Source organism: Parasteatoda tepidariorum, chromosome 10 (genome assembly GCF_043381705.1).
Source record: "Parasteatoda tepidariorum isolate YZ-2023 chromosome 10, CAS_Ptep_4.0, whole genome shotgun sequence".
NCBI lineage: Eukaryota > Metazoa > Arthropoda > Arachnida > Araneae > Theridiidae > Parasteatoda > Parasteatoda tepidariorum.
This window is the reverse complement of record NC_092213.1, coordinates 69,878,890-69,893,575: the sequence shown is the minus strand read 5'-3', so window position 1 is coordinate 69,893,575 and position 14,686 is coordinate 69,878,890. Positions and strand designations below refer to the sequence as shown.

The 14,686-nt window shown below is 28.6% G+C and overlaps 1 protein-coding gene across 1 annotated transcript in view; it reads left to right on the top strand.

Annotated features, from left to right (window-relative positions):
- The window catches only part of LOC122271231 (coatomer subunit beta-like), a 48,124-nt gene that overhangs the window by 13,659 nt on the left and 19,779 nt on the right, over window positions 1–14,686 (top strand). Inside the window, 10 exon segments of the mRNA XM_071186873.1 lie at window positions 2,019–2,113; window positions 5,646–5,875; window positions 6,990–7,159; window positions 7,953–8,160; window positions 9,719–9,856; window positions 10,649–10,768; window positions 11,067–11,174; window positions 11,378–11,524; window positions 11,603–11,748; window positions 13,179–13,275. Of these exon segments, the coding sequence (XP_071042974.1) occupies window positions 2,019–2,113; window positions 5,646–5,875; window positions 6,990–7,159; window positions 7,953–8,160; window positions 9,719–9,856; window positions 10,649–10,768; window positions 11,067–11,174; window positions 11,378–11,524; window positions 11,603–11,748; window positions 13,179–13,275 (1,459 nt within the window).

Below are 14,686 nucleotides of genomic sequence, written 5' to 3'. Positions count from 1 at the left end.
TGATAATGTTTTTTTTTTCCATAATATATATATAGAATGCCTGAAATAAACTTAAAAAGGGTCGGTATTTTTTTAAAAATTTCTGTATTTTTAATCATTAACACGCTTGTTTATTATTAAATATATCTATTTGGGAAGTCAAGGACTTTCTTAATCTTAGTTTTAAAGTGAAATCTAATAAAAAAAAATTCTAAAACTTTTTTTTTACATATTGACAACTTTCTAAAAACATTTTAAAGACCATACGAATCTGGTAAATAATGTATCTATTTTTTATAAGTTTGAATTACTAAATTGCTTGTAGATAATACAATTCTTAGAAATTTTAAAATCTTAGAATTTTGTCAAAAATTAAAGACCCCAAAAAATTTATCGCTACCACTTAAACAAAAAAAAAACAATTTCTGAACGTCTGTACAAGTTCGCAGCTGTGCCATAGTAATTTCCCCCCTTCCTACTATTGCTTCTATTTTTAGATGAAGAAGCAAATGGCTACCCTTCCCAGGGTTATGATCTCTGTATTAATTTTACAGATCAGTCAATAGTAATTTCATTTGAACAAAACAGAAAGATCCCTCAGGATGCTTGATAACACCTCGCATTGGCATTTCGGGCAAATAAAATCTGAATGCTGTTTACGCATTTCCCAACTCTGTCAAGAGAAAAAGATAACTTTATTAGTGAATTTTTCGCTGGGAAATATGCATTAGCAATCGGGTTCTCATATTTGACTGACCGTGTTGAACCAAAATCAGTGAGAATGGCTCTTAATAATACACAAATCGCATTTGCGTGCGATCATATATGCGAATTGCATTCAGTGTGAATACTCACTTAATAATTTTGCAGTTGAGCCTCATTTTTCAAACTGAATCGGCAAGGAAGAAAACATCTCAACTTCCTTACCAAAACCGAAAACTGACAACATCTAATTTTACGTAAGCAAAACAATTTTTAATGATCCGTCGGCACTCTTTGTAGTTATATTAAAGAATATTTAAAAGTCTTGTAAGTAAACTTTGGCAAACGCTTGTATTTTTCTATTACTTTCTCACTTGATTATTATAGTTTTAACAACGTTGTTACTCCTTAATAGTATGCTGTACATAACAAACTATCAAATTTATGTTTAAGAAGTTGCTGTTTACACAGGTTGCATTTGAATTATTTTAATTAATGTAGAAATATTTCACTTCATTTACTATTTTTGTTGTAAAATGTATTAGATGGTGATGGAACTTGAACATCAACCGGTCTGTTATTTAGTACACGTACATAAACAATCTGTCTCCCATGTTTGTGTGCTTAAGAAAATTACACGTATTGTCCTCTATAGACTTGTAAGGACATATACCGAGAAAGAACAATGTTTGTACGCGTAGTTTTCATAGATTATAACGTTTTACATTGAAAATTTATAATTTCTGTTTGTTATGGGGCGTAGTAGAATTGGGCTCTTAATTGTCTAGTCTTATGGTCCTGCATTTTTCTTGCGAAAATAAAATACTTTTAGGATTTTATTTTAATTTATGTAGTTTAGTACTTTATACTCAATTTAGAAAATGGATGAATATCATAAGTAAAGGTAATATCTGCAAGGTTAGAAATCAAACAATTTTTAATTCAATGGTCCATTTAAATGTCATAATACGATTTCTCTTATTGTTAGCTGACGAATTTATACGAAAAATTATAAAACATTATGATAAGTTATTTTATGAAGTCACAACTATGATAAAACATGTTATTTTGTGACTACTCTCCAAAACTTAAACTTATCAATAAACCACTACAGGGCAGCATACCTTTACACTGATTGCTGATAATTTAGTGGCATCAAACTAGTGTCAATTTCGAGCCCTGAATATCAAATATTATTTTGTGTTATTAAATATATTGAATATTGCTGTAATTCCTTAAAATTTATTTATATTGAAGGGTAACTCAAAAGTGTTTTATGCATGCGTAAAATGATTGAAATGTCATATATTGTACTGATAATGTTTTTTTTTCCATAGAAAAATGAGTGCCGCAGATCAGATTTGTTATACACTTATCAGTGCTCCAAGTGATACTGAGCAGCCAAATGAAATGCAATTGAAAATGGATTTAGGTAACTTATGAAAAGATTGTATTATGTTTATTTAACTTATTTAAATATTTCATTTTTCCTTAAATGCAAGTTTTTAATATTTTCTTTTAATTTTACTTTACTATGATGTTATTGATTTTAAAATAAAGGTACTGTACTTTTATTTATTTCTCACTTGAGTTGCATAATGGGCTATTGGTGACGGTCTGGGAAACATCCTCGATGATTATCTGGACAACATACACACATCACACCCCGTTTTACAGGACGGACACATTCAAACAGCTTTCATCTATCAGCACATCGTAATTTTGAGCTGAACCAGAGCGCGATCTATCTCCGATCTAGTACTCGCGTAGGTTTTGATTTGTTATGGGAACTTAGAAGACTTAGTGATCCCTACAGATATAGCGTGCCATATAAAGTTAAGATAATGTTAGATTAAGTCAGATTGATGGTTTTTATTAAATCAAATTTGTTGAATTCAGCCATTTGTAGTAATAATTGCTTTATTGTTAACTATTATTATAATCCAAGTTTTTCAAAGGAACAATAGAAGTCAGAATCTGAGGCCAGAGTATTTTTAAGTATGAAGGATAAAAATTGTCTTTCTTAGCAAAATTGCTATTTATTTTAGGCATTTTATTTAAGCAATCTCAATTTAATTGTATCTTACATTCAATTACATATTAAAATTTAAAACAGTTAATAATCTGCATTTTGGAAGTATATTTAAAACAGAGAATAAGAGAAACCTGATGCAAAGAGATTTAAAAAATTTTCAGAAGGTGGCATTTAAAAAAAAGTGGGGATAAAACTGCCTTTTCTTTTACAGTACAGAACCCATTATCCGGAAATCGGAAAACCAAAAAACCGGAACGAAATTCGATAAATTTTCCCACCATTTTTTAAAAAAAAATTTTTTTTCCTCATAAGATTTTAGAATTTTTCTTTCTTTTTTGAAAGATGTTAACCTTACCATCATTTTGGAAATAATCATTAGTGTATTACTCCATCGTTTTTTCTTCTTTTTAAGATTATTTCCAAAAAAAAAAATTTTTAGTTGGATTTAACAATAAAAAAACGGCTTTTTGTAGCGATTCAGAAAACCGAAAAAATCAGTTATCCGGAATAGCGATAGTCCCAATTGTTCCGGATAATCGGTTCCCTACTGTACATGAAAACCATTCATATTTTTAACACATAGCTGACCGGTCGCGAGTTAACTCGTGTTTTTGTGACCAAGCATTGGTGACTGGTCACGAGTCATACATGGTGCGTAGCGTTTGTAAAAAGTACTGAAAGATGCTTTTTGGGGGATTTTGTTTTTAAAAGCTTTTAAAGGTGCTTTTTTTAGCTGGCGTTTTTAAAAAGTGCTTTTTTTTTTGAATAGTTTTTATTCCTTCAGTGATATCTGGCGGATCCCCTGCATTTCACGAAAAATGGGGTGTTTGCTACGTAATCATTCACACGGACTTCATGTCATACCCACGTTATGACTTGCGCATGCGCGCACCCTCGAAANAGTCAGAATCTGAGGCCAGAGTATTTTTAAGTATGAAGGATAAAAATTGTCTTTCTTAGCAAAATTGCTATTTATTTTAGGCATTTTATTTAAGCAATCTCAATTTAATTGTATCTTACATTCAATTACATATTAAAATTTAAAACAGTTAATAATCTGCATTTTGGAAGTATATTTAAAACAGAGAATAAGATAAACATGATGCAAAGAGATTTAAAAAATTTTCAGAAGGTGGCATTTAAAAAAAAGTGGGGAAAAAACTGCCTTTTCTTTTACATGAAAACCATTCATATTTTTAACACATTGCTGACCGGTCACGAGTTAACTCGTGTTTTTGTGACCAAGCATTGGTGACTGGTCACGAGTCATACAGGGTGCGTAGCGTTTGTAAAAAGTATTTAAAGGTGCTTTTTGGGGGATTTCGTTTTTAAAAGCTTTTAAAGGTGCTTTTTTCAGCTGGCCTTTTTTAAAAGTGCTTTTTTTTCACAATTTTTTTTTTCCTTCAGTGATATCTGGCGGATCCCCTGCATTTCACGAAAAATGGGGTGTTTGCTACGTAATCATTCACACGGACTTCATGTCGTACCCACGTTATGACTTGCGCATGCGCGCACTCTCAAAACTGAAACCCGAGTGCTCCAATTCGGATAGAGTCAGATCCTTATGAAATGTTTTTCTTTTTAATTTATTTTAATTTTATTCTTGTTTATTTTATTTTACTTCTAACACTTTTTTGATTTAGGGGGTAAGGATACTTTTGTTCTGAGTTCAGAGTCAAGTTGATTTCACTCGGTGATGTGGGAAAGTACTGATTGTTTCGATTTATGCCGTTTCTTTTTGGTTTTTTTTTTTAATGTTAAAACTGTTCATAAAAAGTTTTTGTTTTTCAATAATATTATTGATTCAATATGAATTTTTTGAGTGCTTGAAAAGTTTTTAAAAAGTGCTTATTTTTGATTCAAAGATTTGGCTATGCACTCTGTCGTAGCAATCATATTAGCAGTGATCTCGTGGTGACTATTTTAAAAAGTGGGCGTAATTTTCTTACTTTTCAAGTTTTACTATTTAATTCTCTACCAATTTATTATAACTTTACGAAAGCCGATATATTGGCAAAACTTATGGTGTACTATTACATGTAGGTGATTGTTATACTTTTTATCATACGAAAAAGAAATATTAAGAGTTGAATAATAAATAAAAAAATTTAAAGTTTATTTATATTTTTTTACTTCCACATCCGTTCCACAGAAAAGTTGCTGGTCAGCACTGTGTTAACTTGATATTGTCTAAAGTGAACTGAATTGTAATATATTTCTAAGAAATTTACTATGCCTCTAAAGTTGATAGATGCTTTGTTATATTTGGTTATGCTAAGTACTTTATGTTATTTGCTTTAAGCAATATTATGTTATGAAAGAGTCTTTTCCAACCACATAATCTAGTACAAAAAGGCTGTGAATGGGATATTTTGGACATAATCAACAAAACATAAAAAGTTGTTATTTAAGATGTTTACTTCTTTTTTATATGAAGGAACTTTTTACTTTTGTAACAATAACTTGACTATCAAGTCTTATAACTTATTTTTTCTTTGTGAAAATGTTCTAATTTTCAGATCTATGTAACAAATGAACAGGTTTTTATTTTACTCCTATGTATACAAATGTCTATAGAAAAATTATGTGGCTATGTTAATACCTTATTTTTACAGATCATGTGTAATGCGTAAAAGTTTTCATTCTGAAAATAGGAAGACTTTTTTTTGGATCTCAGCTACTCTTTTTTAATTATTAAAGGAAATAGAAGTTTCTGTGAAATTTATCTGCTTTTTTTAATAAGTTATACTCAATATAATTGATACATGATATACTTCATGACTATTTTGTCTAGTTAGAAGGAAATTTACTGTAAGATATCTCAAGAATAGATTTAAAGTATAAAAGCATTTTATAATAATGATATATTTATTTTATTTGATGACTATTTTTTTAAAACATTATCTTTAAAAATATGAATTATTTACAGAAAAAGGAAACATAAAGACCAAAATTGAAGCTCTGAAAAAGACTATCCACCTCATTCTAAATGGTGAAAAATTTCCATCCATTTTGATGACCATTATCAGATTTGTGTTGCCACTCCAAGATCATACAATCAAGAAACTCCTTCTGATATTTTGGGAAATTGTTCCTAAAACCACCCCTGATGGAAAATTGATGCAAGAAATGATTTTAGTCTGTGATGCTTATAGAAAGGTTGAGTTTTATTTCAATATTTTTCACTGATACTGATTAATAAAATTAAAAGGCATTTATCTTGTCTCTTCCCTTTTAATTTAATTTTTAAAATTTTTTATTCAAAATGATAATTTAATAATCGTGTTGCTCTTAAAAATTTCTTCTTAGAATTCTTACTGACTTGCATTCTTTTTTACAACTTAATCAGGCTTAATCAAAGTACATTTTTCTCACAAGTATTAAAAAAAAATCTTTTTAAGTTTTGCTTTCTATCCTCTAAGAGTAAAAACTGCCCATTTGCAAAGTGCATTTTCTTGTTTATATTTGTCTATATGTATCTAATTCTTTTATAATACAAATAATAACAGACAAGCAAATAATAAGAGAAAAATAGAAGCAAAATAATTCTAATTTTCTTTTAACAATTATTTAGTTTTGAGAAATTTTTTTTCTTCTTCTGTATAATTTTAATTTTTGAATCATGTTTTCATTATGCTGTTTAATAACTCAATGAAAGTTATTAAATTTTTTTTATTGCTGTGAAATTTTTATTAGGCTTTCTCGAGGCTTACGGTTGGTATTGCCATTGCCTGACTTAAGATTTAAAGTTGATATGTATTGCTGTAAGATTGATATACATAGTTGTATGGTTAATTGTTTTGTAGATATCTTCTTTCTAGTGTAGCGTACTATGTTTTAAACAAAGGTTTTTTCTTTATTCTATGTTAGTTAAAGTAAAAATGTCTAGTTTGTTTGGCTTTTTCATAATTATAAAATTTACATAACTTTGTTACTGTACATACCTTATGTACAGTAACTGTTTGTTACTGTACATAAGTTTTTTATTATAAGTACTATGTTTTTTTGTTTAAAATAGCTTTCTAATCTCTATAATTATTACTGTATTATGAATTAATATTTAAATTGGATTGATTTATTGCTGCATTAAATATTTTTGCTTGTTATGCAAATTCTTATCATTACATCTATATTAATTCTAGCTCATTTGAACTGTAATAAATTAAATTCTATTTCTTAGGAAAATAAGTTATTTATGAATCTTGGTTATGTTTTGATTTATGTAGTTTCACTACGTCTATATATCTCTAAAATATGTTTCTTTTTTGTATAGGATTTACAACACCCAAATGAATTTATTCGAGGATCAACTCTACGGTTTTTGTGCAAACTAAAAGAGCCAGAGCTTCTTGAACCTCTAATGAAAGCCATAAGAGCTTGTTTAGAACACAGACATTCTTATGTGCGCAGAAATGCTGTATTAGCTATATTCACTATTTATAAGTAAGTATTGAACGATGTTTATTTATTATGAATCTATAAGAAAATTAAATAGTTATTTAAAGTAAGAATGTACTGTGGTTTAAATAAAAGATATCATTGGGAATAACTTTTGTTGAATTTTAATAATTGTTAAAAATTATTATTCTTGCCATTTTTCTCATGGAGTTAACATAGGTTAAATGAGTTTTGTAATTATCTTCAAAAAGTTTTTAATATACTGTTACAGATTTCGGAAATATGATGAAATATATAAAAATTTAAAGTAACATAAAATAATTCAAACTTTCAACTGATTCCTTGACTAAACAGTTGTGCCCATGTCTTATAAATTTCTGCTGCAATTCATATTTTGATGGTCAAAAGTCTAAATCACTGGAAAAGAAAAGGTAAATATATAGTGTTCAGAAATTTTTTTTTGTTTGATTAATTATATTAATGTTAATTATGTTATTATGTTTGATTAATTAGTTTGTTTGATTAACTAATTAATAGTTAGCATTAATTAATCAACATACATAAACATTTTTTAATCCATTAAAACTTGCACTTAATGCTAAAGATCTGTTTACTGGAACAAAAATTATTAAGACTGTCTTTTTTTTTTACTCACTTTAATCATTATACACCAGCATTTTTTGATAAAATGGCCAAAAATATTGGATGGGAATTTTATGCCAAAAATGTTTATAAATTAACTTAATGTTAATCTTTTTTTCCTGACAAAATTCAATTCATTATTCTTAATTTTTTTAGGCCAATTTTTAGATTAATATGTATACTTCTTTCTTATTAGGAATTTTGAATTTCTGATTCCTGATGCCCCTGAACTCGTAGCGAATTTCTTGGAGACAGAGCAAGACATGTCCTGCAAAAGGAATGCCTTTATGATGTTGATTCATGTTGATCAGGAACGTGCTCTGAATTACCTTGGATCCTGCATTGATCAAGTTCACACATTTGGTGACATATTGCAACTTGTTATAGTTGAACTTATTTATAAGGTTATTATCTTACAATATTTTCTTCATGTCAGTTTTTTTTTTAAATAGATACGATGATGTATAATTTGTATGTGTTAAAATATAGCAAAGAATAAATTATTGTGGGAGACAAGTATTTTCAACTTAAAGCTAGTCTGTATTAATCACTATATGTGATTTACCTGTGCAAGAGAGATTTATTTTTTTTAATAGCTAAGTTTTTTGTTTTGCTCTTTTTGTGCCACTGCCTAGTATATATTTGCCTGGTATACCCTACACTGCTGTTTTTTTTTTAAGATTAACTGCCACTGTATTGCATACCCAACACTGTTGCTTAAAATGGACTGAAGTGAATTTTGAATTTCACTGATTCAAGTATTTGATTCTGTTTTCGGCATTGGGTACAGATGCATAACAAAACAGTTGTTATGGTTCTAACATTTAATATAGATTTGCAGCTACTTATGAAATACATGTTTTACGTTAAATATATATTGTGGTACAAGTGAAATTTGAATTTATTGGATGCAAAATTTTATTTGGTTTTTGGCACGTGGCAAAAGCAGCACCACTAAAAATGTGCCAGAAGTGGTTGGCGTGAAATATTGAGACCAGATGCTCAACAAATCAGTTCTTTGACTTTTAAAGTGTTTCATGTAGAAATTATTTTTGGTTTATTTCAGTAATGTATTTTATGAGTGCGTGAAATTATTTTTCATTGCATTTTGTCTTACAGGTCTGCCATGGTAACCCATCTGAAAGATCTAGATTCATTCGTTGTATTTATAATCTTTTGAATTCCAGTAGCCCTTCTGTTCGGTATGAAGCAGCCGGTACATTAGTCACTCTTTCAAGTGCACCCACTGCCATCAAAGTGAGATTTACCAATAATAAAAATTTTCTTATGTTCATTAAATACTTGATGAATTTAATTTTAATTTTTCATAAATTTACAAATTATTTTAAATTTATTTTTTTAATCAAGTTATTTAGTTGTCAAGTGATCTCGCAATGCATAATTTAAATTTAATTTTTTTAATTAACTGTTGGGAGTACTATTTTTTCATCTCTTCTTTCTAAATCTTTTGTTATCAGCTAGCTTAAACTCCCAGAATTCTTTTTTATATTTTTAATAAGTATGAAAAACNCTGCTGCATTGCATACCCAACTCTGTTGCTTAAAATTGACTGCAATACAAGCTAATTTTGAATTTCACTGATGCCAATATTTAATTCCGTTTTCGGCATTGGGTACAGATGCATAACAAAGCAGGTGTCTGGGTTCTTAACATTTAACATAGATTTGCAGTTATTTACGAAATTCATGTTTTATATTAAAAAGTTATTGTGGTACAAGTGAAATTTGAATTTATTGGATGCAATATTTTATTTAGTTTTTGGCACATGGCAAAAGCAGCACCGCTAAAAATGTACCAAATATGGTTGGCAAGAAATATCGGTTGTAGCAAATCAGTTCTGTGCACTTTTAAAGTGTTTCATGTATCAAATATATTTGGCTTATTTCAGTAATGTATTTTATGAGTGTGTGAAAAAAAATTTCATTACATTTTATCTTACAGGTCTGCCATGGTAACCCATCTGAAAGATCAAGATTCATTCGTTGTATTTATAATCTTTTGAATTCCAGTAGCCCTTCTGTTCGGTATGAAGCAGCCGGTACATTAGTCACTCTTTCAAGTGCACCCACTGCCATCAAAGTGAGATTTACCTATAATAAAAATTTTCTTATGTTCATTAAATACTTGATAAATTTAATTTTTCAGAAATGTGCAAATTATTTTAAATTTGTTTTTTGAATCAAGTTATTTAGTTGTCAAATGATCTCGCAATGCATAATTTAAATTTAATTTATTTAATTAACTGTTGGGAGTACTATTTTTTCATCTCTTCCTTCTAAATCTTTTGTTATCTGCTAGCTTAAAATGTCAGAATTCTTTTTTATATTTTTAAAAAATATGAAAAACATAGAGTGCAATTGAAACTAAACAAAATAGTTCTCATTATCTGAGTGTAATGCTATTGCTAAGGAATTCCTGTTATAATCGTCAATATCATTATTAATTATCATTCATCAAATCAAAATTGGTATAAAAAGAAACTCATTTCTTTCTATACCACAGTTCTTTTATAATTATAATGCAGAATTTTTAAGTTGTCTTGTACAGTACCAAGAGAAGTATCCTGGTGAACAGTGTTACACTGTATAATGTACATTTGCTCTAGATTTTTTTTCATACCTGTTTTATTTTGAAATAATTTTATATACTGTAATAACAGCCAAGCTTCAGATCAATTGGTACCAGCTTGTCTAGAAATTAAGGGTGGCTTGTGCGCAATGCTGACCACCTTGCCACAATCCTGCTGTTGGTCTCAAATTGATGGAACTGTAACTTCACTGGCCTACAATGGCTTGTTGCGAAGATGCTTTTCTGTAATAATAGTAGTGACTAATTTATGAATGCAAACTACTTTTTTTTCTTCATTTTTAGGCAGCAGCAAGTTGTTACATAGAACTAATTGTCAAAGAGAGTGATAACAATGTGAAACTCATTGTTTTAGATCGATTGATTGCTTTGAAAGACACTCCTGCACATGAAAGAGTGCTACAAGTATGTATTTATACATATTTTTATTAAGAAATATTACCTAAAATTAAATTATAAATAAATTGTAATAAAACATTTAAATTTTTTGTTAATGAGGAAAGGAAAATTTAACTCATGGTCAATACTGAGTTCAGTGATATGATCTTTTTTGCCAGTTCCTATATTGCTTTGATTTTTTACACACTTGGAATAACTTGACCCTGTTTTATTGAAATTGCTTTAAAAACTTTAGTTTTTTTGTTGTTGTCATTAGTGTTATTAAAATCCTATAATTCTATTTTGTGTGTGTGTTTCATTTCAGGATCTTGTCATGGATATTTTAAGAGTGTTGGCTGCATCTGACTTAGAGGTTAGAAGAAAAACTTTAAATCTAGCTTTGGATCTTATTTCTTCAAGAAATGTTGAAGAGGTAAGAAGCTGTTTTTTGTGGTGTTAATTTTTTTTCTCCCGATAAACACAATTGTTTCCTGAAATGCAATGTAGCTAAAGATTTTGAAATTGTAGTTAAACTCATCACTAATAGTTTAAGATGCTTTGTTAACAAATGTAAAATGATCACTAAATTTATTTAACAGTGGTTGCCTCTTTAACTGCTTATATTTGTATTTTTAGATGGTTTTAGTTTTGAAAAAGGAAGTGACTAAGACTCACAATGTGGCAGAACATGAAGACACAGGAAAATATCGTCAGTTGTTAGTCCGCACTCTTCATTCATGTTGCGTAAAGTTTCCTGATGTTGCCCCAGCTATCATACCTGTTGTATGTAAACAGTTCACATTGCGTGGAATTTTTTATTATGATAAAACTTTCTTTTGAACTTGTCTTTAATTTTTACAGTTAATGGAGTTCTTATCTGATAACAATGAACAAGCAGCTGCAGATGTTCTTGCATTCATGCGTGAAGCCATGCAGCGTTTTGAACAGTTGAGAAATTTAATTTTAACGAAATTGCTGGAATCATTTTCCGCAATCAAAACTGCCAAGTGAGCCAATCATTAATTTATCTCCCTTTTTTTTAATTCATTCTTTATTTGTTTAATTCAAGTGTGACAGCTTTTTGATTATTGTGTTATAGATGCATGCTCATATCTTTATATTTATAATGTACAACTCTTATAAATAGTAGAGAATATGCCTTTAAAATTTTTTGTTTCAATTCAAATGATACTTTTTTAATTTTGTTTCAATTCAAATGATTTCGTAATCACCTTACAATTTATTAGAGATCTATGTATTATTTAAACTAGCTCTATTATGTTTCTGCTATTTAAATAAAATTTTATTTATTTTTATTTTTTAAGTAAGAACTTGAACCCCCTTAGTGTTTTTCTCCTGTTAAATGCAGATTCCAAAGCACTAAAATGAGCTTTCCTCTTTTTGTTTTATTTAGTATTTCTTTTTTTACCCATTGAGGAAATTGGTGTTCTAGGTTTGTCCGCACACTTTTCGACTATCTACTTCAACACCATAATCACATATCAAGAGTTATAAGGGTCATAAAAAATCAGGCAAACATATAAATTAATTTAAATAAAGCAGATGACAATTTTGGAACTTCTTCTCATTATTACTGCCTTGGCTGTTGATTTTAATGTACATATCAATGCTGAAGAAGCAATGGAATTTTCTGATATCTTAAGAAACCTGCGCAACTTGAAATATTCTGGGCCTTACTGACAGTCTATTCAGCTGTTATACTCCCTTTTATTTGGAAAGTTATGAAAAAAATTGACCAGTGGGTAACCTGTGATTGCCCTAATGCAATTAGAATTTTCCCTCTCTTTTTTTAAAAAATTTATCTTAATTTTGGATTATTTTTATTCATTTTTGTCAGACTTAATAGCCTCATTTGCTTCCATTACATTGAATATGTACTACTGTTCTTGTTTATCGCAGCTCATCCACTTCTTTTGAAAAATTAAATTCTAAATGTAGTCAACCATATCAGTTGAGTGATATATTAATGACTGCTTTAACGATTGTAGGTTGTTGAATTATTTGGTACTCAAAATATATCATTTTCGAATTATAAATATTTGAATGAAGTAACTCTCTCTGCTGTCTTTATATATTAAAATTTGCTTTTTAATTAAAATAGAAAAAAATAAATTTTTTTAAAATTTTTTCAAGTCTATTTTGTGCAGGTAGCTCTAATGTTTTTTTTTTTGTTTGTTTGTTGTAACATGTACAATCAACAATGTGTATTACAATTAAAAACTGTAACTACTGTAAAAGTAATTAACAACTGTATTTTTAATCCTTGATGTAAACTAAAATGATGTAAAGTAAATAAGAGCTATTTTAAAGCTTAAATGAATGATAGTGTTGCACCCTTAACTTTTAATGTAATTAATGTGCTTTTCAGTTACTTTTTATTCTTTTGCCTCATAATGCAATTTTTTTTTTCACACAGAATTCACAGAAGTGCAATGTGGATTCTTGGAGAATATTGTGAAACTGTAGAAGATATCCATAGTGTAATGACAGAATTTCGGCAGTGTCTTGGAGAGGTCTGATTTTAAGTCTTTTTTTTTTCATCAACGTTACTTCTATTCATTTTTCTCAAAATTGTACTATCATTGCAAAATCTTTTCATTGTATATTTTGAAAGGAAGGATGTAATCAACATAATCAACCTTTTTATTTTTCTTAAGTTAAAAAGCCTGATATTTTTCTTCATGCAAACTTTTTTGTTAAGTAAAATTTAATTTTATAAATATTTTTTTTAATAATTATTCTTAAAAGCAGATAGATGTTAATATATGGTTAGTTTGCCATGTTCAATGTGAAAATCCTATAATTTCTGAAGTGGTCATCAGGTTTTTTATATTTTCAGTTGTAACTGATCTTAGATAATTATTTTAGTACTGTACAACAATTATGAGTTTGCTACTAACCAGAGGTGTGTCGAAAAAGTCAAATTTTTATCATAATCAGTGGAATTTTTAATTCTATATTTTGTATGAAATGTGCATCAAATACTAAAAATAAGAACTGCCTGTAATTGAAAAATCTTTAGACAAGAAGTAAAACGCATGTTTTATTTTTCACTAGCAAGTAAAGACACAATATCCTAAAAAAAATCATTGGTGAATTTTTGTTTTCTGTATAATTAGAATTTTCTAAGCCATTGGCTATGAATTCATTCTCCCAACATCAATTGGATAGGAGTAGCTTTGTCCTGATTTTCAATCCACTCTCCATGTCTTATTAACATGTTCATTGCATCTATATGAGTTATACTTATGGTGACAAGACTTTGTTGCATTTCAATTACAGGCCTCGAATTTCATTGATTTTTAGAGCAGAAGGACTCTAAGGGCAGAAAATGTCCCTAAATTTTAACATGTTTTCAAAGATCCTCGAATTTTTCCAAGAACATTTAATTTTTATTTTTTACTTTCAGTTCAAATTAAAAAAGAAAAGAATGTGCATGTTTTTTAAGCAAGATAATTATGCCTTACACAGAAAACTAATGAAGAACAAAAAGGCACCATGCTAAAGCTAATGGATTAAAATGCTATACCCTTTAAATAATTTCATCAGAAAATAAATTTTAATGATCATTCATTTTACATGTGTTCAAATTCAAAATATTATATATTTCAAAACGGCTCAGGAATGAAATCAATTTTGACATAGATGGTTCTGCACTTGACATTAATTATCAATTTTTTTTAAAAATCTTTGTTTAAGTGGACATATTGCACATAAAAAGTTTTTTTTTCTATAAATTAATATTTTCTGCTGATTTGTCCTTAAATCATGATTTGAAAATCTCATCACTTTACTTCCACCATAATTACATTACCTCCATCAGATTTGCCAATTTAGGAATTCACCAGAGGCATTTTTTTAGGCCTAGATTTTTAAATTTCAATGAAACAGAGCGTACCACGTTTGCATAAGTTTTCTTACTCA